At 39.2% G+C, this 24,868-nt stretch overlaps 1 protein-coding gene across 1 annotated transcript in view; it reads left to right on the top strand.

Annotated features, from left to right (window-relative positions):
* Nucleotides 1–24,868, top strand: part of ryr3 (ryanodine receptor 3) — a 266,715-nt gene that overhangs the window by 146,531 nt on the left and 95,316 nt on the right. The window contains 12 exon segments of the mRNA XM_052015084.1: nucleotides 974–1,111; nucleotides 2,565–2,630; nucleotides 5,484–5,559; nucleotides 6,460–6,583; nucleotides 7,619–7,734; nucleotides 9,162–9,226; nucleotides 11,694–11,815; nucleotides 12,829–12,878; nucleotides 14,261–14,321; nucleotides 14,452–14,628; nucleotides 14,630–14,688; nucleotides 18,286–18,367. Coding sequence (XP_051871044.1) covers nucleotides 974–1,111; nucleotides 2,565–2,630; nucleotides 5,484–5,559; nucleotides 6,460–6,583; nucleotides 7,619–7,734; nucleotides 9,162–9,226; nucleotides 11,694–11,815; nucleotides 12,829–12,878; nucleotides 14,261–14,321; nucleotides 14,452–14,628; nucleotides 14,630–14,688; nucleotides 18,286–18,367 — 1,136 coding nt within the window.

Raw genomic sequence — 24,868 nt, 5'->3', positions numbered from 1 at the left:
ATTTCATTCCAAAAGAATATTTAAACAAAAAATAATGGAAATAGTAGCCTTACCAAAACCTTTATATTGGTCTCCACTTCGTGCTACCCCCACGGAGCACTGTTTGGTTATGATGCTCCAAGTCGTCCAGCCTGTACTTTCTAAAAAAATAAGACATCAACTCAGGCTGCACCCTGGCTGGCAAGTTGGATGTGTGCCATTGCTGGAGACTGGCAGTACCTGCCTCAAGTGTTGACAGACTGCCCGGATCATATGGTCTCTCACATCACCTCCTGTTGCATGTGAAATTTGCTTTCTCCCCGTCTCTTTGTTTGACTGCACAGCTCTCCCAGGCCTAGAGGTTTCTCTATAGTAACAAGCTCAATAGCATGTAACCACCGTTGCCATGGCAGGGTGTACCCCTGAGTCTCACATCTCAGTGCTGAGCAGTTGCACTGCTTGCCCCAGCTTGCCAAACACCATCCTTCGTGGACACCCTTCTTATGCCAAGCATAGGTGATTCATAGCTGTGAGAGCACTAGTGGAGGACAGAGCTTAGTGCCTGGTTCTTGGCACAGCAGTAATGAGAGGGATATAGGTTCATGCCAGATTCCCAGAATGCAGCAGCAGGGAGGGCAAGGGTTTGCACAGTTTCCCAACACAGCAGCATATAGCAGCAGGAAGGTACCAGTGTGAAACAGGCCACCACGTCACTTAACACATTGGAGTCATTATATAAAGCATTATATACATGATTCTCAAAACTATGTAACTGGGGGTCTGAATATACATCTTATTGGTTTATCTATGATAATAGAATAATATAAACCTCACAATGCTTTAAACTCTAATTTTGTTTTTTATGCATATGTATCACTCCAGCAAAGTCTGTGAATATCAGGCACTCATGGAAATTTGCAGAGTTTTTAAAATTGTTTTGCATATTTCCAATACAGTTTTTAAGTTAGTGACTTGAACAATTCTTGCAACACAGGAAAAGGAATTGTATCGCTGGCCAACCAAGGAATCTTTCCGGATCATGCTAGCTTTAAACTGGAACATTGAAAGGACAAAAGAGAGTGAAGCCATGATGCAGCACATTGAAAGTGAGAAACTGCGCAAGGCTTCTCAGGTACAGCAACTTGTCCTGTTCCATCTACCAAAGCTGTTCCTATTACTTCATCAAGCACATTTCATGAAAATATTAGAGGAATATATATTATTGATTTCAATTATTCAGTTGGTTTTTTAGTGTATGTTCAACTTGATCATACCCTTTAAGCCAGTTACCTCTATACCATTGATTTGAATTAATTTATCAGCCACCTGCAAGCTCCTGCTGTCTCAAGATTTCATTAGTGTATATCTGTTATCTTTCTAAATCATTATGCAATTGGACCAATGCATCTTCCCAAATTAATCTGATGTAATAGCCTTGATGTTAACACTACAAAATGGGAAAGCAACAAATGGTGAGATTAAAGATAAAGAATGAACCTGTTGGTATTTCTCCAGTAGCAGACTTTGTTCCATCCAGGTGCCCCACAGTGCAACTATGTGGTTGATTTAAATCCTGAAGATGCTGCATATGTCCGTGTCTTTCCCAGAGTTGAGAGACCAGAATTGAAGGAAAGGTGAGAACTGGTAGTTCCACATTAAGTAGGGCAGAAGTTTTACCCCAGTCACTCAGTGAAACCTTTGGCCACCCATAATGATCTTGATATTTCTCTCCTTGTTTCCCTCGTCACTAACTCCCTTGGTATTTTGGACCTCCCCCTTCCACCAGAGTCCTGATATCTTTCACTAATCATGTCATGATCTTGGTCAGTGTAATTTTCCTTCCACCCAATTGCCTGGAACCATTCCCTTCTGTGGTCTCCCTCCGTGTTTTTCCACGCAGCACCTGACCATCCTGTCAATTTGGCCATCTGCTTTGCAGGAAGTCGAAGGATAAATAATGATTAATATTGGCAGCTCCTCCTCATTCCCAGCCTTACCAGGTTTTCAGCTGTTTCAAGCCTCCCTGTATTCACCTGCCTGCCTGCAAATCTAGGGGCAAATGTACATTACTGCATGAAAGACTGTTTCATTTCATACAACTGATGGCAAGTGTAGTAAATGAAGCAGATGTGTCATAGGACCAGGGGCAAGGGTTTGACCCTGACCTCTGGTGTTGTCAGTGCAGAGTTCGCAGGTTCACTCCATGACTGAGTGAGTTTCCTCCAGTCGCTCTGGTTTCTTCCCACTTCTCAATGACGTGCTGCTATTTTAATTGATCACTGTAAATTACCCCTTGGTGGAAGTTAATGGCAAAAAGAATTAAAGGAGAGTTGATGGGGTTGCGTGAGAAATTAAGTAGTGTGGGTACGGGGAAAATAAAAAGAGGGGGAAATGGGATTAATGGGATTTCTTCTCTGGGAACTAGCATGGATCCAGTGAGCTGAATGGCAGCCTCCTGTGTCATTATTAGCTTAAATATTTTTACTAAGTAATCCATATTGAAGGCCTTTAATATAAATGTTTCAAATTTAGAATAAAAATGCCATTTTATTTGTGGTGATAAGTTCTTGAATTATCTCTTGCAGAGTTCAGGGGGATACACTCCTGTTCCAGTTGACTTGTCAAATGCTTTGCTCTCCAGAGAGAATCAGGTTAGTGACATTTGATTAGACTTTGACATTTACCTTCGGTAACCATCTGCTCCTCACCTTCTCATATAAATTGCTGTTCAAACTAGACATCACTCTACGCTGTAATTAAGATTTCATCCACCATAATTTTCAAACAAAGGTGCTTGATGGGAAAATTTTCAAAATAATCTGCTCTTCATTTGCAAATATTTGCTCTCAACCAGGGAAGCTCAAGTCCTAATCCCAATAAATTAGTGAGTGCAGTAAATTGCTTATTAGAATTTGCACAGTATGCTTGATGCAATCCAGAAGAGACAGTTTCACTTTGTGAAGTCAAATTGGAATGGGTATTAATACTGGTTAATTTATTTTGCTTTGGTCTATTGGTCATCCATGTGTCGTGTAGAAGCAGGTGATGGGGCTTGTACACCAAAACCAACTGTCCCTAACTAAACTATTTCAATCTTATTGGAATCACTAGTGATTACCCAACAGTGCGGAATGTTGTTCAGTGTATGCTCTTCACAGTAAACATAATAAATCCAAACCTCCATTTACCACTGTGTTAATCTCTTCCCCATTTAGCAGAAAAGCATGGGGGAAGTCATCACTGGTAATGTCTTTTGTACCTATTTATCAGGTTTCGTTCCAGGTTTTGCTTGACCATTTTGGCTGAAGACCAATCTTGATTTTAGACATGGACATAAGAGCTGAACGCCCAAAAGGATAAAACTGCACCTTTCAAAAGTGTATACCACCATTAACAAACTGAGCTCAGCTAAGGTCGGGGAAAATACTAAAGTGGTTAAGGTCATTCCTGACATACAAATGATTGTGCTTCTTGGAGATTAGTTATCACAATCCAAGGATATTGTTGCTCAAGTCAATGCATTCACACATCTTCAGCTGTTTGATCAATAATCTCTTAGTCTCTGAGAGGGTCAAGAGTGAAGCTGATTATTCCAGTGTTTAGTTCAGTTTTCAGCCAATGATAGTGGAATAGTCCATGCTGGTCTATAGATGGATTCAGGCCGCCATGTACAATTCTCTTCTCTGCCTGTTAAACACTAGTATCAACCCCATTGTGTTTTTTTTTCCTTTTGAAGTTGAAAACTTTTTTTTGAAGATTGCCCTTTACAGCCAGATTTTTAATTGTCCCATCATTTTTTGATCAGTGGGATGGTTATCAAGAAACTTCATTCCTAGTGTCCACTCACCTGCTTAACACATAAGTTAACCAGAGACTTGAGCACAAACTCTGGTGCAGTAGATGGGGAGGGCTGCACTGTTGGAGGATCCATCTTTTGGCTGAGAAGATGAACTAAGCCCTTTCTGCTCTGATAGATGGATGCAAAGAAGAGCAGGTGCTTGCACGATTCTTTGGCCAATATTTATCCCCCATTCACCATCACTAAACAGATGTAATGCTTTATGTCAATAGCCTTTCACCTAAAATCAGGAATAATAAAGATGAACAGGTTTTAAGATGCAGAGAGGGGCAGGGATATAGAAGAAGGAACTTAATAAAGATGCAGGGACTTATTTGTGATCAGTGCCAAAATAGATCTCACAATTCTCATTATTACTGCTTCTGGTTAGTGATCGAGGAACTGCAGTGTGCTGCTCACTACAGAGTACACCTGCCCTGCCTTCCCAGTACTCACATCCGCCCACATCCTGTTCCTTGTACTCGACAATGACTGCATCCAAACGCTCGGTGTGAACCCTCCCCCTGCAACCACGGGCTTGACATAAACACCCCCCCCCCCGTTCTCGCCACAGACTCCCCCCCCCATACACACCGACAACATGATCACCACAGGCTCCCCACCCCGACTGTACTTGCAAAAGATCCCCTACTTCATGCCGCCACAGATCCCTCCCATCCCATACTAACCACTGACATATTCCTCCCGCCCCCACCACCAAAAAAAAAGTCCCTGTGCTTACTACATATCCTGCCCCATCCCTTGCTTAGGACCTTCAAGCTCACCTCAGATCACCCCAGTACTCACCACAGACACCCTTTCCCATGTTCACCACTGCACTCCCCACAGACTCCTCCCCTCCCCTCCCCATGCTCATTGCAGACCAACACCTCCCTGTGTTTACCACTGACCCACAGGAACAGATTGCACTTTCCTCATGTAGTTCCCCCAGTAAGAAGTGAGTGTCAAATCAGCACCAACCTCAGCTGCAGGTCCATGTACAGTGGAGGTACCTGCACTCTTGTCACCTGAGGTCTATAGCAAGCTGCTGAAAAACTTTTGACTTTCCACTAAGCTATGTCTATTATTAAAGTTGTCACAACACTCTGAATGTTTCTGATATTTAAAAAATATTACAATATTAATCAAGTTCTTTCAATATTGAGAAATGTAAAAAAAAGCTTAAGTACATTTGAAAGGGCTTCATGATATTTAAATACTCTCAAATTACTTTAAAAAAACAAAAATGTCAACATTTAACTTGAACATTCTCAACTATTCTCCATTGAAATCAATGGAGATGAACCATGTGCTGAGTCAAACATCAGAACACAGAAGGATCTGCCAGATTTGCACTCATGTCATGCCATTATTTACCTGGCTAAATGTTATGAACACCTGGATCTTCCTGCCTTTTCCCCACAAAGTGTACATGTACATGCCTACAGAGGCTGATGTGCATACAGTATATCTTTTATTCATGTTGCTTCTTCATAAGAGATCAACAACCTGTTAGAGCATACTTTAGGTAGTAGCTTTAATTTATCTTTTTATATTTTGTCTCTCTTTAATCACATGGACTAAAGAGAATTGTCAGTCTGCTCCTACGTCAAAATTAATAAGTAATGCAATGAAAACCTTATGTTGCTGTTGGTTTCTTACCCAGGCAATGACAGAGCTCATGGCAGAAAACTATTATAATATTTGGGCCAAAAAGAGGAAAACTGAATTAGAAAGCAAAGGTGAGTCTCAGTGAATTTTGAAGGCAAAAATTTGCAGATGCTGGAAATCTGAAGTAATAACTTAAAATTTTGAAAACCCTCAGCAGGTCAGACAGCATCTGTCAAGAGCGAACAAAATTATTGTTTCAGGATGATGCCTTACAACAATTGCGTTTGAACTGTTTTATACTGACTGATCATTATATGTATTGATTCTTTTAGCATAATAAAGACAAGGGTTGGGGAGGGGGGGATAGAAATTTGCCTTCAGTCACTCATGCTGAAATATGCAATTGCAGCTGTAATTAGAACTCTGTGTTCGAAATTTGTTATCATTGATTTAAATGGAACTGGTTTTTGGAAGTGGAATCTAGTGTGCAGGGGCTCCTGTTTTGTGCTTCGATTGTCAGTGACAGAGGATGTAATTTTACCCAAAGAATTCGAGAAATTGAAAGGCATTGAAATAGTATTTTTGAAATACTCAGAAACATAGAAAATAACCTGAGATTCCTCAACTCTTTCACAACTCCCAAATTTCACAACTGGTTTGACTGCAGTCCTGTTGGTGGTACCATTATTCCAGTGAAACTTTTAACCTCTTAGGTGGACACTGAAGATCCCACAGCTCCCTTTGGACCATATAATTCATTGCTGTTTGTGGCTACTCCACTTTCTATGGCAGAATAGGACTACCCTGCAAAATGCCTCATTAGTTGTAAAGCTTGTTGCGACATCTTGGAATTGTGGAAGGTGCTATGAAAATGAACATCCTTTGAAATTCCATTGTTTTTTCTTTCTGACTGTAGTTTTGCTGTATTCCTGTGAATAATTTGTCAGGAAGAAGGTTGTATTGCTTGCTTTTTGATAAACAAGTCATGATCAGTACTACAAATTAACCAGCTTGTTTCTACCCTGAACTAGGTGGAGGCAGCCAAACCCCTCTTATGCCTTATGATACCTTGACTGCCAAGGAGAAGGCCCGTGATCGTGATAAGGCTCATGAGCTATTCAAGTTCCTCCAAGTGAATGGCTATGCAGTGTCTAGGTAATGGATGAGCTTGCTAGAACTCAGCAAGTGGGAGCATGGTTTCCTCATACATGAAACACAGAAAGTTAGGAAGTAGATCCAATAAAAGTAATTAGGAAAGCAATTAGGATAGCAATTAGGATGTTGGTCTTGACTGCAGGAGATATTGAGCATGAAAGTAAGGAAGTCTTGTTACAGCTGTACAGGACATTGGTTAGTCCACACCTGGACTACTGTGTAGAGTTTTAAGATCCTTATTTAAAGAGCTTATTTAATGAGCTCCTTATTTAATGCAATATACTTGCATTAGAGGCAGTTTAGAGAATGTTCACCAAGTTGATTTGTGGTATAAATCGGTTGTCTTGTGAGGAAAAGTTGAGAGCAGTTTGAACAGATATGCATTAGAATTTAAAATAAAAAGAGGTGATCTTATTGAAGCACAAAAGAATCCTGAGGGAGATTAACAGATACTGAGATGCTGAATTGGCTCAGGAATTTGTAGCACAAATAAAGATCTACAACAGAAATGTCCATTTCGCAAGTTAGCACTTCACAAAGACTTGCACCATTTTGTAGAACTGAATTACATCTTTGAGATGCTGAATCTAGACATGAGTCATAATCTCAGAATAAGGGGAGAAATTTATTTTCTGAGGGTTGTGAATCTTTGGAATTCTCCACCCTTGAGATCTGTAGAAGATGAATCATTGAATACATTCGAGACTGCAATAGATTTTTCGTCTATAGAGAATCTAAGTGATCTGGGGAATGTGGAGCTGAGGCCAAGGTCAGATCAACTGTGATCTTATTGAATGGTGAAGGCTCAAGGGGCCATGTGGCCTATTTCTGCTCCTGTTTCTTATGTTCTCATTATTACAGTCTGCTGACTATTACAAAGGATGACACAGAAGTTGCTTAGCCAGTGTGAGAAATTAAGTATCGAGCGTTAAGTATAGAGTTAGTGTGATGTTGGACAATAATAATACATTTTTGAAGTCATCAGTATTAAACATTGCATAGCCCAACACTTTGATCATTATGATACGTTTGCAGAGGCCTGAAAGATATGGAATTGGATTCCTCTTCTTTTGAGAAGCGATTTGCTTATAAATTCCTGGTAAGGGTGCTAAAATGTGTCGACTCGGCTCAGGAATTTATAGCACATTTAGGTACGTGATTTTTCCTTCCCACTCATTTTCTTCATCTTTGTTGTTACTGTCTACAACAGAAGTATTTAATAAGTTATCACTGCACAAAGATTTATACCAGTTTATAGAACTGAATTACAGCTCTGAATCAATACTGTGTACATATCTGGTGAGCCGGTCTAGGTACCGTGGTGAGGCAGTGCTAACGTCAGGCCCGCACTGAAATCACATTGGTCAACTTCTCACCCGTCACAAAGGAGATTTAACTTTTCATCGTGGATCCAGAGGAATATTCCTGTCCCTTAATCTACAAGCAGAGTTTAAAAAAAAATAGCAGATTGATAATTATTGAGAGAAATCAGCCCTCTTGATTTCTCAAGAGGAATTTGATACTCTAGATTTTTTTCTCAGACAATTAAATTTAAAACTGTAGTCTGATCTGGGTGATGTCAGAGGGATCAGACATGTCCATAAGAAAGGATCTGCCCTCAGTGGATGTGCTTACTACCTGGTTACGACAGCAGGTTACATTGGAAAGCAGGCAGCTCTGGCAGATTTGAATTGCTCACCGATTAGTTTTCCTGCAAGTAGCTGATGTTAAGGTTGTGTTCCACCCCACCCCACCCCCACATCTTTTGCTTTTAAACCTATTTGTGCATGTTGGTATTTATGTTTGTTTTGAAACACTGAATATATGAAATATTGTTAACAGTGAATTGTTGATGCTATACTTTTAATATACGATCAAATGATGTGTGATTAATGTATTGCATGTTAAATGTTTCTAGAATGTTTATTTTCGAACTGGATTTTTCCCCACCTTTCTTTACTGAGAAAATTCCTCTTTCAACCAAAAGGACAAAAGAATCCAAATTCTTTTCCGTAATTAATTTTTCACCAATGAAATTATAGCTTGCATGGAAAATTAGCACAAGTAGAGGATTGTAAATTGTTGAGAAAAAAATCAACCCTCTTTATTCAATTTGACATCCTAGATTTTACCATGGCAGGATTACAGTTAGCTCTGAGATGAACAACAATTGCTCCCAGACTGTGGGTACTTTTTAAGCATAATCCACTTTGAGAAGATCCACAGGGGCAGACTCAACCTCCATTTTATTTAACATCTAATTTGTAGATGTAGCTGGTATCCACAATGCCAGAGCAGCAACTGAGAACTCAACAGCTATTAAAAATAGATTTCTGAAACATTTGACCCAATCCCTAAGGGGGAGAGGCTCTGCTTTCTTTGATAGACTCATAAATTGTCTATTCATTAGAAGCATAGCTGTTTGAACTAATGGGTGACATTTATTTTATTGCAGAAGAGTTTGAGCTCCATTTTATACATTTCAAAAGTTTCTTGAATCTGATGCACTTGGGCTATAACTTTTTAATTTCTGATGAACATCTCCCTGTGATTAAATAATTTATTTTTGTATTCACAGAGGCCATTGTCAGTAGTGGTAAAGCAGACAGATCTCACGAGCAGGAGATAAAGTTTTTTGCCAAGGTGCGTGATGTTACAAAGGGTTACTAAAGAACTTTCTATTTTCCCAATAGATGTGTTGCATTTTCAGTGTCAGCAAAATCTAGCAACTTGTCACCAATTCCTATTAACAATTAGTACCCAGTTACTCAAAAGGGAACATTTAACAAATATTTTTGTTTGAAGCTATTGACAGCAATTCTTATTCACTCATTATTTCATAAAGTTTTATTTTTAACTGAGCAAATTGAGATATAAATGCATCAGCCATAGAATTGGTGATGGGTCAGGACTTTTAACAGAAATGACAGCAAGGTCTTGGCAGTAAACAAAACTGAAAGGAAGTGGAACTGATAGAAAGCAGTCTCCAAGATCAGAAAAATTATTTTTCCAATAATTACATATATTAATTAAATCTATAAAATTGGTCCCAATTTGTTACAGTCATGCAGTCTCCACAGGTGTGATTGACAGGGCATTTTATCCAATCAAAGCCATACTTTCTGAAGCTTGTGGTTTCACTATAGGCAGCTTGTTTTTAAAAAGTGCAAGGTGTTTGATTGATCTACCACCTCCTTAGACAGCTCGTTCCAGATAACTACCACCCTCTGTGTGGAAAAAAACTACCCCTCAGATCTCCTTTAAAATTCTCTCCTCTCACATTAAACCTGGGCCCTCTAGTTGTAGACTCCTCTGCCCTGGAAAAAAAGCTCTGACTATTAATCCTATCTATGCCCCTCATAATATTATAAACCTCTATAAGGTCACCCCTCAGCCTCCTTTGTTTCGGTGAGAATAAACCCATCCCAGCCAATCTCTCCTTATAACTACAGCCCTCCATTCCAGGCAACATCCTGGTGAATTTCTTCTGCACAATAGAGATTGCTACCACATCCTTCCTGTAGTGTGGTGATCAGAAGTGTACACAGTACTCCAAATGCAATAATATTCCTAGATACTTCACAAGGGTGAAACAGAGTGAGTGAGAGCAGGTGTAGGAGAACTTATAAAAAGAATGGATGGGTATTGTGGAACATAATGAGAAGTAACAAAACAAAGTTTTGGGTAAGTACCCCTAAGGAGAAGACCTAAGCCAGTTCCAACGCAAATATAAACTTGCATCGAACTGCATCCTTGGAAATAGTAGTGTTAAAGCTACAATGCAATTCAAGAGCAGGGTTCAAAGAAATGATGCAAATGAAGAAAATGTTTGAGCTTGATAATGCATGGAGTGTAAGTCCTGTGAAATGGTCAACCTGGTCATAAGGATGCTGGTCGATTGAGGGCGAAGAGCAGTTTGCACGTGCATAAATGTGTGGGAGAATTGCCATTCTAGCCACTTGATATAAATGAGAGGCTGCCTAATGAGAACTCATCCTGCACCAGCCATTACTCTGAAGTAAATACATCATAGGATCCATACAGCAGATACAGCATGGTACATATCAAAGAAAACTGTAAAATTCAGTGTTAGCTGTAACTGAGTTCATTGAGTCCCACCTTTGAGAAATAAGATTATGTACCACAATAGAGAAGGTACTGCTCTTTCAGAGATGCATCTTTTGGGCGAGATGCAAAAACAAGATTCTGTTTGCCTCTCAGATGAACACAGAAACTTATGAAAAAAAAGCAGGGGCATTATCTGTGGTGTCCCTCAGGCAACGTCACCAGGCAAATTGTCTGCCATCAGAGCTTCTTGTGGAAGCTTACTGTGCACAAATTGGCTGCCATGATTCTTACATTACAACAATAACTGTATTTCCCAGAGTGCTTTGCTGGCTGTAAAATTCTGAAGCATCCTGAGACTCTGAGCAGTGCAATTTAAGTGCAAAGCTTTCTTTCCACATTTTTATTATCATGATACATTTCAACCTCAGAATGTAATCCATTTCAACACACCATGTGGAATAGCTACCCAACAAACTGCACGTTGCACACCAATAAAACAAAGCTTGGTCAAATTGCTTTCATGTGAAAAACCACTCACATTCTTCATCAGTTACTTTCTCAATTCATTCAGCTCATGTCAAAGTATTGTAGCGGTTGCTACCGCGAAATAAAACAAGACGCTAGTCAAAGGATTGCCAAACAAGAATTGGTTTATTTTCCCGCCTTGCGTGGGCCTTTTAAGGGAGACTGTTCCCGCCCAATGCCACCGGCAATGACGTATATGCTACGTCATCAAGTCTTTCCTGCGCGCGAGTTCTCCCTGTCGCTCGGGGAAGACGAAGGCCCGCCGCCATCTTGGGCCTCGCCGCTCTGACGCCATGCGACCCGACTGCCGAGCCGGTTCGCTCACCCGGACGGTGAGTCGCTACAGTATCGACTGAACTGTATTGTTAAGAACTTGGATTTGCTGAGGCATTATTATCCATGTTATATTTCATTAAGGGTTAATGGACAATTATTGGTGTAATAAAGTTTGAACAAAGTGCAAGAGATTAAGAATCATTGCTTGGGAGAAGTAATCTTTAATATATTTCTCTTCCAGATTCTGCTTCCGTTGATTGATGAATACTTCAAGAATCACTGTATGTACTTCCTATCCTCTCCAACCAAAAGTCTCAGTAGCAGTGGATATGCATCCAATAAAGAAAAGGAAATGCTGGCAAGGTGTGGCAAAGCTCGCACGTTGTCATAACTTTATAAAAGATTTCCATTAAGGTTCATTTGAAAGGTTATTAATTAAGGGAATGTATAAGAAATTAACTGAAGGATAGGAAACAATGGGGTGGGTTTGCAAAAGACCACTTTCTTCAGACAGGAATTGGGAAGAGTCAAAAGGCCTGTGGACTTTTTTTTGAAGTTAATGGAATGGAAAATAGAGTCATACAGCACAGGAAGAGTCCCTTCAGCCCTTTGGAGTACACGCCAATCATTAAGCAGCCATTTATACCAATCCAATTTTGTTGTCCCTACTTTCCCATCAATTCCCTCCTGGTTCTACCACTCACCTACACACTTGGGGCCAATTCACCCTGGTCACTTAACCTACCAACCTGGACGTCTTTGGAATGTGGGAGGAAACTAGAGCGCCTGGAGGAAATCTACATGGTCACACAGAGAATGTGAAAACTCAGCACAGATAGTGCTGGAGGTCAGGATTGAACCTGGGTCACTGGAGGTGTGAAGCAGCAGCTCTACTAGCTGCACTATCGTGGCGCCATCTCAGGCTGGGTTTTTCATGAACATCTGATCTGATACTGGGAGATTTACATCATTGTCCCAGGTTGAAAGATTTGCCTGTCGAATATGAAAGCATCCTAAGCAAAAAGCTGATACTTTGACTCTAACTCGTATGTTGTGAAATGGCAATAATGTTCAAGTGTACAAAATGCTGACTATATTTAAAATTGTTCTGTAATAAGAGGAAGCCATTGTTCATCAAATAATTAGTGAATCCAAATTTAAGAATCTTCACCTTGAAAGATACTTAGCACTTTTCCAACTTTATTGCTTTGGTCTTAATTTCATGAAAGTGGGAGCTTTTTAAATATATTAGAATCTTTAATCTCGAAATATGCTTGTTTTACTGTTCTTATCATTAATGGTTCAATAATAGAGGATATTTCTCTAACCATGTATTTCCATCACCTTTTTTCCTTTTCTATTCTTTCCTGATCTAGTATTTTCTGCAAACTTGCAGCCCTAGTCAGACACAGGATCTCACTCTTTGGTAAGCAGCATTCCTTAGAGTCTTTACTATCTGAATATTATCTCAATTGCATCAAGGCTGGGGTAGCTAAAGATCAGTCCTGTGAATACAGCAGTGGGGCTAGTGCTTGTGTGAATTGGTTGCAACCCATCCTATTGTTAAATTAGTATGTTTCATGTTATTTCTACTACCAAAACCCTCGGATCATCTGAATATATATTTCCATTATCCCCTTTTTTCCTGAAAGTTGCCTCTAACAGATCTCCAGGAAAAAGGAAATGAAGCCAACGTGTTCCTTCCTTCTACATTAAAGAAAATGTGTTTGAAGAAAATCTGTGCTTTTAGGTGGTAGTCCAACCCATCTTGTCATTTATATTTATGCTGTGTTATTTATTTGCATTTTGGCATAAATATGCTCACCAAACTGAACCTGACTCTGCATTTATGAAGTTAATCTGAAGGATGGCTTCCTCAGGATAGAGCAAAATATGTTCAGTCTTCTGTCGGTAGATGATATCCAAAGTAATCTGGTGTCTGTGCCTCTAGGACCAAACTATCTTGATATTTTAGATTTGACATCTCCTTAAAAATATAGCTTTGAGAATAAAGACTGCTAATTTCTAGAAATTAAACAGGATTATTAAAACTAATTAGGCCTCAACACTTCATTGCTGCAGTCAAAAAAGGGGCCACCCAACTATTCTTGACTAACAACACCACAGTGTTTTGTGTGTGCGCATATATAGTATTAAATAGGCTTCCTGATTGGTAATCATCCCATTGCCATCCAAAAGCTATTTGATGTAATATTTAGATGAACCTATTAATGGAAGCGCAGAATTGCATCCTGTGTTTGACAGGTCAATGCTTGAGCATGAATCAAGCATTGGATCATCCCACAGTTGTTGGAATTTATAGGTAGAAAAAACTAAGTGTGTGCTATGCTTATTTGTATCAAGTATAACTAGCAGCTGTTAAGAGGGAGATGGAAGCCGGTCTCAGACTAATCCCAAAAGCTTTTGACTTTTATTGGATTTGGGGAAGCAGGAGAGAACTTTGGAAACCTACAAATAAGGTCTACAACCACTCTTGCCAAGCAACACGCCTGACACCTGGACAGCTATATGAAAGCCAGCAGATTTCTTCCCCATCCCCATCCAGCAACAGAGCAGCTCTTCAGCTCCTGCTACTCACTAAGGACATTTTAAGGATACAGCATTAACCAACTGGTACTACCTTAGGATTGCAGCTGCATATTCTGCATACTTCTTGCCTATTTGAAGTGAAGTTAAAAATAGCCTACTAAAATGCTAAAGTCCTGATTGGGGTTTCAACATTTAAAATAACAGTAATATTTGCATAAATTAATAATATAATCTTAAGATGTTTAATTACTTCTATAGGTACCGATTCTGGAACAATGGTGAACTGTTTACATATTTTGGCACGTACTCTGGACCCCAGGTAGCTGCAACATTTTTTCTCATATTTCATCATTTCATTATTCACCTCCTCCAAACTTTTTAAGATAAACTTGTTTTGCCTCCTCATTGGAAATGGGCGGTTTGTGCATTTTGTCCATTGTGCATTCCAGGACTGTTATGAAGTCTGGCTCAGAGCTGGTAAAAGCTGGTCTGCGGTCATTCTTTGAAAATGCAGCAGAAGATCTGGAAAAAACACTGGAAAATCTGAAACTGGGAAAATTCACGCATTCACGATCTCAACTGAAGGGAGTTACGCAGAATATCAATTACACAACTGTAGTTCTGCTACTGTGCTAACATCACTTTTGACCACATTGGTCAACATCAGTTTGGAACCGACATAATCTGTGAGTAGCCTGGTTCATCAACATAGTGTAAAGATATAAGCATCTTTATTACCTCGTGTAGACTTTAACTTGACTTTTATTTGCAACCATTAGTTTGCGTTGAGTGAAAACAGAAAGAGAAGGTAGTTAGAACAGTAGGTTGGCATTTTATGGGGCAGATATTTCAGATTCGTTAGACTTTCCCCCACCGCTGAGCTCATAAATGCTGTAAGTTGCTGAGAAAGTAAGCTTACTGTAGCACAGAGAGAGCAATGGGACCTGAGAAACTTTGGTGAACAATTTTACCATCCAGTGAATAGATAAATATTGCTGATGCTGGAAATCTGAAATAAAAACAAAAACTGCTGGAAATACTAAGCCTGATAGGCAGCATTTATGGAGGGAGAAATACAGCTGATGTTTTAGGATGCTGCATTTACTCAGAACACGTTGAAGAGTTTATCTTGGCCACTGAGATTTAAGAACCCAGAGGTTAGCCATGAGAGGAAGGTAAATTAGGGTCATATTAAGTGTAGATAGAGAAACAAAGAGGAGAAAATTCAGGTTGCGTTATAAGAGAGTATCAAAAGTGGGAGGAAGAAAAAGTAGACAAAGATAACCTTTATAAATCAGACATTTTTAAAATGTACAACAAAAATTCACTACCTGATCGAATGTGATTCTACATTTTTAACTGCTCACTTTCTGGGTCAGGGTGATTGATAAACACTAGTATCAACTAACAAACTGTTGAGAGGATTATTGGACAGTCAAGGCAGACAAAACTCTGTGATGCTTAATGAGTAATTAAAATGTGGATACACCAAATGCATGAAACTTGAGGAGAAATTAAAGTTTTTGCAAAGCTCTCAATGAATCATTCAGGAATTATTATGCACTATTCACGAAATATCCCTTCCATGCCACAGGTTGCTCAATGACTTCCACATTAACAACTCTGTGTCACCTACCATTGTTTTTAGAGCACCTCCTGCACATTAAGTGCAGGATTAGCCAATTTACTTCCGTAGCATAGAAATTTGAGCAGGAGTAGGCCACTCAGCCCTCAAACCTGCATTGCAATTTTATAAGATCACGGCTGACCCAACTGTAACCACAACCCTTTATTTCTACTTAACTGTGGTAGTTTTTCACCCCCGTATCAAGAATTTGTTCCTTAAAAATACTCAAAAACTCTGCCTACACTGTCCTTTAAGGGAAAAAAAACTGCCTTACCCCTGTCTTAAATGGGCAACCACTTATTTTTAAACAGTGACCCCCCCTGGTTCCAGGTACTCCCACAGAGGGCACATGTTGTCCATATGCACTCTGCCAAGACCCCTCATGATCTTGTATGTTTCAGTCAAATTATCTCTCACTCTTCTAACCTGCAGCAGATATAAGCTTAGCCAATCCAACATTTTATCATAAAACACTCTCCCTATTCCAGGTGATTGGTCTGATAAACTTTTTTTGAACTGTTTCTCATGCCTTAACATCCTTAAATAAGAAGATTGATACTGCATTCCATTGCATCCTCCTTGTGTTCTCTTCATAGTTTTTTTCCTACCTATCTTAGTGGTACCAGCAAGTTTACCGACTACGTTTTTGGTGCTGTGAAGATAAGGCTGTAGATAGACAAGGTGATATTAAGTTGTGTGGGGAGAGAAGTGACAGGAGTTTTTTGTCCTTTGTCTATAAAACTAAATTGGTTAAGAGATGATTAAATACATGTTCAAAATTTTGAGGAAGTTTGATAAAATAAAACAAGAAATCTCAATGTGCCAGTAACCAGGTATCAACTGAAGATCAACAAAAGCACCAAAGGCAAGGTTAGTGGAAATTTTGTCTTACGCATTGCTTTTTAGTGGTGTACCACAGGGATCAGTGCTGGGAGCTTTGTTGTTTGTGATATATAGTAATAACTTGGATGTGAATGTAAGAGGTGTGATTAGTAAGTTTGTGGATGAAACAAAAGTCAGTGGTGTTGTGGGTATTGAGAAAGATTGTCTAAGGCTACAGCAGGATACAAGCTGGATGGAAAATTCAGTGGAGTGTTGACAGATGGAATTTAATCCCAACAAGTGCAAGGTGATGCATTTTTGGAAGTCAGATAGAGGTAGGACATATACATTAAATGGCAGGGCACTAAGAAAAACAAGAGGGCATAGGGAAGGAGTTTGAAAGGGGATTTGAGAGAAAGTTTTTTTACTCTGAGAGCGGTTGATATCTGGAACTTGCTGCCACAGGAGATGGTGGAATCAGATACAAATTGAGATACAGTGAAAAACTTTTGTTTGCATGCCATCCAGAGGGATCATTCCATACGTAAGTACATTGAGGTAGTACAAAAGGAAAACAAAACAAAATGCAGAATATAGTGTTGCAGTTACAGAGGAAATACAGTGCAGAGAGACATATAAAGTGCAAGCACCATGACGAGGTAGACTGAGAGATCAAGAGTCCATCTTTATCATGTAAGAGGTCCGTTCAAGGGTCTTATAATAGCAGGATAGAAGCTATCCTTGAGCCTGTGGTATGTGTTCTCAAGCTATTATATCATCTGCCCAATGGAAGACAGAAGAAGAGAGAACAGAGCTAATGTAGGCAAATGGTATTAATTCAGATGGGCAAAAAAGGTTGGCATGAATGTGATGGGCTGAAGGGCCAGTTTCTGTGCTGTACGACTCTGTGACTCTATGATTCTGTGACTCTTTGACATCAACTTCCTAATCATGGGAATACTGTTTCAGAAAGGATGGTGGAGGCAGAATCCAATGTAACTTGCAAGAGCAGTGAATATGTTACGCTGTGAAAATTATGTGTAGAAAGATCAGTAGAATAGAATCATTAAAACAAAAACTCTTTCAGAATGGCAATACAGCAGTAAAAGGCCATGTAGTCTTTTGCTGTGCCATTAGCATTTCATAAGGCTATGGGGTTGACATTCATACCTTCTGTCTCAGTACTGAAATTAATGTAAGGCATACACAGGGAATTCTGTAAAAAGCTTGAGATTGCAAATAGGGGGGCATTGAGTGGGTGGGGGTGCAGGCCAGAGTCAGGACAATCAGATTTTCCTGCCTGTGGTAAAGTAAAGCCTGTAACTAAAGACAAATAAATATATTGGCATATAGTATAATGCAACAGAATAAGTAAGAAAGTATTTCATTTTGTAACACAGTTTTGGCTGCATCGGTGGAAAGGATGTCAAGAAGGAATAATGTTCAAAATGTGTGTGTCTTTACAGATGCTGCCTTTATTGGTGTTGTGGTACTGTTTTCATGCTGCATTTTGTTGGAAATGGACAGAAAACCAAAAATCTATTGTCAACTGAAACATCCTACTTGTTTTAGTTCCTGGCAAAATGAGTGTACCAAGTTACTCAAAAAAAAATCAACGATGCACTTTTTTATTGTATTTGAGTCCTAGAATGTTTTTTGTTTCAGAAGTTCTGCCTTCATATAATAATATTGGAAAATTAGGAAGACTGAATTGGTGTAGAGTGAAAAGGATTTTATTTTCATATTTGGTAAATATTTGCTTCAGTTAGAACTGTTGTAGGAAATTGCTTAATGAGAGCTTTAAACTCACAGAAATACTGTTTTGTGTTTACAGTGGATGATGTCCAAGTGTCGTGCTATCGGATTCTGTGCAGCTTGTATGCCTTGGGAACAGGGAAGAATGTTTATGTGGAAAGGTAATTACATCATTTTTAACTTTAATTAGGTTTATGGTCAACAAATTGCAAAGACTCTGCAATGCATAGATATGATATTTTTTTAACAAACCCTCTAAGATGTATATTATTCTGAAGTAATCAGCAATGCTGTCATCACAATTAGCTCAGCATTGATGGTAGGTTCATTTTTGGCAGCAAAGTAACACCAAAGTTTATTGAGACAATTTGTACGACTGAAAGGGTAGAACCAGAAAATCACATGCCTGGATCTCAGCAATATGCCGATGTCCACCAGGAATCTTCAGTGATCTCCCTGACAGGCTTCCAACAGCAACGGGAAGTTCTCCAGTTTAACTGCTATGACACCAGAGGTCGGTGCAGGGTACGAGGGCCAAACAGTTGAATGCCCGTCGCTGCCTTACCCTTGCAGTACTGCTCATCTTTGGCTTGGGCAGACACCATTTCCAAACAGGACACAGAATGAACATGGGGTAGATGGCGCTGGGTGGTTTGGGGAGGAGATGTGATTTGACAGAGCCAGGTCTCAGCTTTGTTTCCAGCTGATTCAACAGATTTCAACTCAGACTGTGAACATTGTGCATTATCAGGACCATAGTGTAATTCAAAGTACTAATGACCAACAGCCCTGTAATTGCCTGCTATTTTAGAAGCAAAACTTTCAGCGTGGGTGGGTTCAGGAACAAGAGTACTTATATCATTCCGGACAACAAAATAATCTTACTCAGTCTGTCCTGAATTGTTCATATTCCACTCATTCAGCAGCCTTACGGTAAACATAGTTTAAAACAACAATGCGTGTGCCATCAAGTATGTGCAGTTATTCAAGTGTGATCTGTGCATGAGAGATACCCAATGCCAATAGCGTAAATTCTATTGCAGCGAGGTGCAGAGAGCACTAACGAGCTGAAATGTCTTTCTTTCTTATGGACTTTTCCTTTATCTTATCTGTGTCACAGAATAGTGGTCTCCCCACACCAGACACCCACACTTCCTTTGTCAGATGTTCTTCTTCCTTTTGCTATCCTTATCTATCTCTATTAGCATAATCTTCACACTTATCTGATCACCAAACTCAACCACTCTGAATGGCAGTATGTTATACATTCTCAGCACTCTCTGGATAAAGAATATTCTTCTGAATTCTTCTTTTAACTTATGGTTGCACTCTTTTGCATTTCTTCTCTTTTCAATTCAATCCCTGTAGGAATTAACAATGAGCCTTAGGATTTTTTTAATGCCTTTATTAACTTATGTCACGACGTGTAGTGAATTGTATATTATTACTCAATTTAACAAAGGAAATCCTACCCTAACAAGATTCTTTATTTGTAATATATAAGCTCCTTATTTTTCTTAATCAAATTGGGATACCCAACCCTTATCTGCATTGAAATTTGTTTAACAATTGTATGTCCATTGTGGAAGTTTATTGTTCCCATCTTGTTATTTGTTGCATTCCTCGCTGTAACATTATTTTATCATGCCATTATGAAAATTCTCATAACAATTACACCACCCCACCCTCCATCCCCACTTTCTCCTTCGATCTTTCCTAAATTTGTTATAGTCTGCAATTTAATCCTTTCTGATTTTTTTCCTCTAGTCAGGTCTCAATATTGCCCTCTTTCAGTTCCATGCAATGTTTCATTCCCTCTAGTTTTTTCTGTTTTATTAAGATACTGTGTGCCATACAACTCTGATATTTGAACTCATTTTTAATTGCGGTTACCTTGTAAACCTGAATATATTTTTTAAAAAATCATGAAAGCAGCCTTGTGTTTTAAGAATTCCTTTAACCAACTCCTGTCAATAAAAGGACACAGTTGCAAAAAACACTTTCGGTAGACTGGGAATTGTTTTGCACAGTGTTTTAATGACTCATTCTCACATTGACTACTTTACAATAACAGAGATATGATGTGGTTTTTATGCCAGATTTTGATGACATATTCTGCTCCATTAATGCCTAGTTAAGATGACTGGAAGTTGGTCCTTGTACATGCAAAGGATTGTTACATTTGAGTATTTGCAGGCGTATGTGGCTGAAGGAAGAAACGATAACACATAGAAAGGATTTATATAACACCTTCATATCCTCAAAATGTTCCAATATTTTTCAGAAGTAATGGATTACATTTGAAGTTTACTCACTGCTTTTTTTGTTGTTGTGATGTAAGCCATGGCTCAGGATTAATACTGTTGCTTTTGTGTTAGAAGCCTATGTATTCAAGTTCAACTCTGGACAATTTACACTAATATACATGTGCTTTACTGAGGGAATACTACACTTCCATAGGTGCAGTCTTTTGTGTGAGGCATCGGATTGAATTCTGCCTGCTCTCTCAAGTACACATTAAAGGTTTGCAAGGCACCAATTCAGCCAGAGAACCCACCATGTTCTTACCAATATTTACTCCTCTACCAATGTCTGAAAAAAGATCATCTGTCCATTAACATATTGCATTTTGAGAGATCATGCAGTATACACATTGGCTCTTGTGATTCCTGTGTTACAACAGGAAGGACACTTGAAAAATGTTTCATTGTCAGTGAAACACCCTGAGGTAGCCTGAGATTGTGAAAATGAAAGGACAGATATGTGCCAGTTTCTTCTCTCTTGAAAATCAAAAGAGCTGTAGGTGCTGGAAAAACTCAGCAGGTTAGGCAGCATCTGTGGAAAGAGAAACTGTCACCATTTCAGGTCCAGACTTAATAATGAATTCTCTAACTTTAAATAATGTGTTCTTTCTTCCTGTAAATATAAGAATCGTTTCCATCTACCATCTTTCTCTTTTCCCCTTTGTGTAGAGTCTGACTTGCTGAACACATCCCAGTCAGCCAGAACCACATCAGCCACAAATTACACAATCATTGTACCTTACCCATCTGCCACCTGTGTTGATTCTATCAAAAAAATTCCCTTGGTTTCATCCATTTCACCGCTGCCCAGACAAACTTATTTCCCTCTTCTCTTTTGATGAAGGTTCCCCCATCTGAAACATGAACTATTTCTCCTTCCACAGATTCTGCCTAACCTGCTTCGTTTTTCCATTTTCTGTGTTTATATCATGCTGGCTTAGTTTCTCTTACCCTAAGTACATATAAGTCTAACCTGCTGGCCAGGTCCCATTACCTTACCGTTAACAACTCATTACACAGACTCAGAAGCCTAATGTGCTGGAAACTGTCTTTATTAAGCCATTTTGACTCACCCTGATACAGGCACTATCTTTGTTCTACATATCTCTCCCCACTTCTGTCCTACTGAAAACCAACTTGCATCTTTCTCTGTTTCTCTTCCCACAAATGCAGAGACGATGAGTGTTTCCAGCATTTTCTATTTTTGTCTCTTCTTTCTTTGGCTCCCTTCCTTTTATGATTTTTTTTCTTTCCGTTAATACACAGCAGAGCAGCATGACCAACAATAATGATTTACCCAGATAAATTATTTTAGTGATGTTAGTTCAGAGAAGGGTGTTAGTCAAGATGGCAAGGGAAGGCCTTGCTCCTCTTTTTGGTATATTTTACATCTAATAGAATAAGCACAAGAAGCACAAGGGGCCTTAATTTTAAAGAACATTATTTTACATCCCCTGATAGATGGAAACTCTGCTGCAGCAATGTTCGAGTAAATCTTTCTTACACTGTTTATTGCAAACTTGAAGAATACTTAGTCATGGATGCAGATGGTGTGCATAAGTAAATAAAAACTTATGCTACAGCTAGAACGTATTGAAAAACTGTTATGTTGTATGAATCTCTGTTAACATATCAGTGTTGTAACAGTTTATTTATAAATTATGGCTTGGTTTTATTCCCTGCCACAAACTGACTGCATTGTAAAGCTCCGAGGTCACCTCTGTGCTGTACATGGAGCAGGAATTAAAAAGGAAAGCTTGGGACTGTACACTTCAATAGAAAACTATTACCAACTCTTAAGTTTTTCTGTAATCTGCCTTCTTCCTCATTTTCAGTCAAATACTTAGCCATCTGCAGCCATTCATTTTTCATGACTATTTTGCATGTTCTGAAATGGGTAGCTCTTCCTCACCTCATTTCATGGACTTCCATCGAAAACTTCATCAGTAATTCTGGAAAAATTCTGTTTGGAACATTGTATTCTACTGTGCTCTTTACCTTCATTTGCTCATCAATCAGATTTTAAAGCTTAAAAAACTGTTATAATAGAACTGTTAAACCTCAAGCAGGTGTAGATGACAGAGACTGTTAAGAGAGCCAAGTCAGGCCATGCATTAGGAAACTAGGTCGATCATGAATAGACAGGAACAGCTGGGCAAAAAAAGTCTGTAGGATTAGCCACCATGCCTTCTTTCTGTCCAAATTGTATCTCCACACACATTTACAAAAGGAAGCACGATTTGAAAACTGTTAATGAAGCTTTTTGCTGTAATGTCTGTGTTGCTGCAAGTACCATCACTCAGACTAGAGAGTGCTAACAGCAGAACATCCTCCATTGAAGGCAACCATTCTCAAATTAAACAGCAATGTCATATACCATGGTGTATCAAGATTGTACTATGTGGCATATTGACTCCTTAAAGGTACATACACAGTTAATACATCCAACACTGCTTTCCCTTTTCGAGCAAGAGTAATACAGCCATGCCAACAACTACCTACATGTATTAATTTATGCCATCGGATAAATATTTACGTATGAAATTACACAATTAACCAATTTTAATTAGTTTCTTAATCTTCTTGTTTACAGACCCCACCTCACAATTTGTAACTAGCATCTCTAAAGGGTTCACTTCAGCCATTGGTACACGTACCTCTGGTCTTACAGTTGCATGTACATAAATATTCCCAAAAGTTTAAATATATTGTACATGGTATACAGTTTACATAAACTTCAATACAAACTCCTCACAACTCTAATAACCAAATAAAATTCTGCAATCTATTTGACACACTACTAAATATCATGAAATCAATGGCAACAATCTCTACTTTGGTTACCTTTTAAGCTTGTCAATGCATATAGGCTGACCTGCAATAAGTATTGTCAAATCTTTCATCTTGACAATACTATCAACAGCGTAGATAACTGTGGACTGGCCATGGTTCCATTGTGAGGCAGATGCCACATGCACTTCACATTCAAATACAATAAATGCAGCATCCTGGTTCCAGGCCATCTCAAGTGGCCAGGAATTCTCTATCTGTGGTATCCTTGAAACTGTCATTGATTTCAGCCAGAATCATTTTGTGGAAGATTCTTAACTAACAATATTCTGCAGTTACTCCCTGGGTTGTCTCCCTGACTGTGTGCCTTCATCATTTTCTCACTGGTTAGTAGTGTAGCTTGAAACAACTTCTTCAACAATTTCTTCTTCACTGCTTCTCCTAATTTTGGGAACGACTTTTTAATTTGCCTTGCTCATGTTCCAGTCCACACTGTTGGAAATTCACCAGCTTCTCCCGAAGATAACTATCTCACTTTGTGAACCTTCTGATGACTCAATTTAGTTTGGACAAGTTGTTACTGAGTAAAGTTTTTTCTTCAATGGTTTTTGAAATACACCTTCTACTTGTTGAGATGCTACTTTGCAATTCTGTCTTTTTTCCTTCCTTAGATAGTTTAACCCTAGCCATTGGCTCACTTTTCCTATAGTTAGCTCATTCAAGTTGCAGCATCTAACCCTAGACTGCAAGTGTCTGCTAACTATGCACTCCTTTGAGAATTCAGCCCATTCCATGATTACTGCAGTACACTCATAGCCCATAACTGCAGTAGATAACTGGGCTCAACTGTCCCGACTAGTCACCCTCACCCCTCGGATCCATCTCAACTATGCGTACCAAGGTGATTCTTGAGTAGGCACACAACACTTTCCTGGTCCATCTAAACAGAAGGTGCTGGAAATTTTCCAGACACATATCCCACCACATAACAATGCATCATGTTCTTTTTCCGCATGTTTATAGTTGCTCCTTCTGTAACATTAATGTCTTTATCATTCTTTTCCAATAGGCAATGAATACCATTGAGTATGTCTATTTTCACTTCTTGACATGCATTACGGTTTCCACTTCTAATGCATTTGGGGCCTGCACTCTCTATTAGTTACTGGCTTCTTCAAGAACTTGAATGCGCTTTCTGAGGCTGAGGGTCTCACATTTTTGACAAATGACTGAGTGGAGTTTTTTTAAGGTCAGCAATGTCATTGAGATCTCGGGAAAGGCCAGAGAACAGAGGGGCATGGTGATGCACCAGAAGAGAAGGAGATACTGCTGCTAACAGAAGGCCAGAGACGTGCAACAAATGACCCCAAGCTTTCAGCACTCATGTATCAGCTCTGGTTTTCTGTCAAACCCCACTGCAGTGCCCACGTGGCTTGCCCTTGTTGATGAAATCGTACCCCACCATTACCAACACTGTGGGCTGCCTGCACCCCAGAATTGTGCCCCAAGCGAAACTGCCTCTCATCTTCCCACACAATCTGTCTGCTGGTCATCATCCTGCTTGCTCTC

Source organism: Pristis pectinata, chromosome 1 (assembly GCF_009764475.1).
Source record: "Pristis pectinata isolate sPriPec2 chromosome 1, sPriPec2.1.pri, whole genome shotgun sequence".
NCBI lineage: Eukaryota > Metazoa > Chordata > Chondrichthyes > Rhinopristiformes > Pristidae > Pristis > Pristis pectinata.
This window is presented reverse-complemented; position numbering and strand designations above follow the sequence as displayed.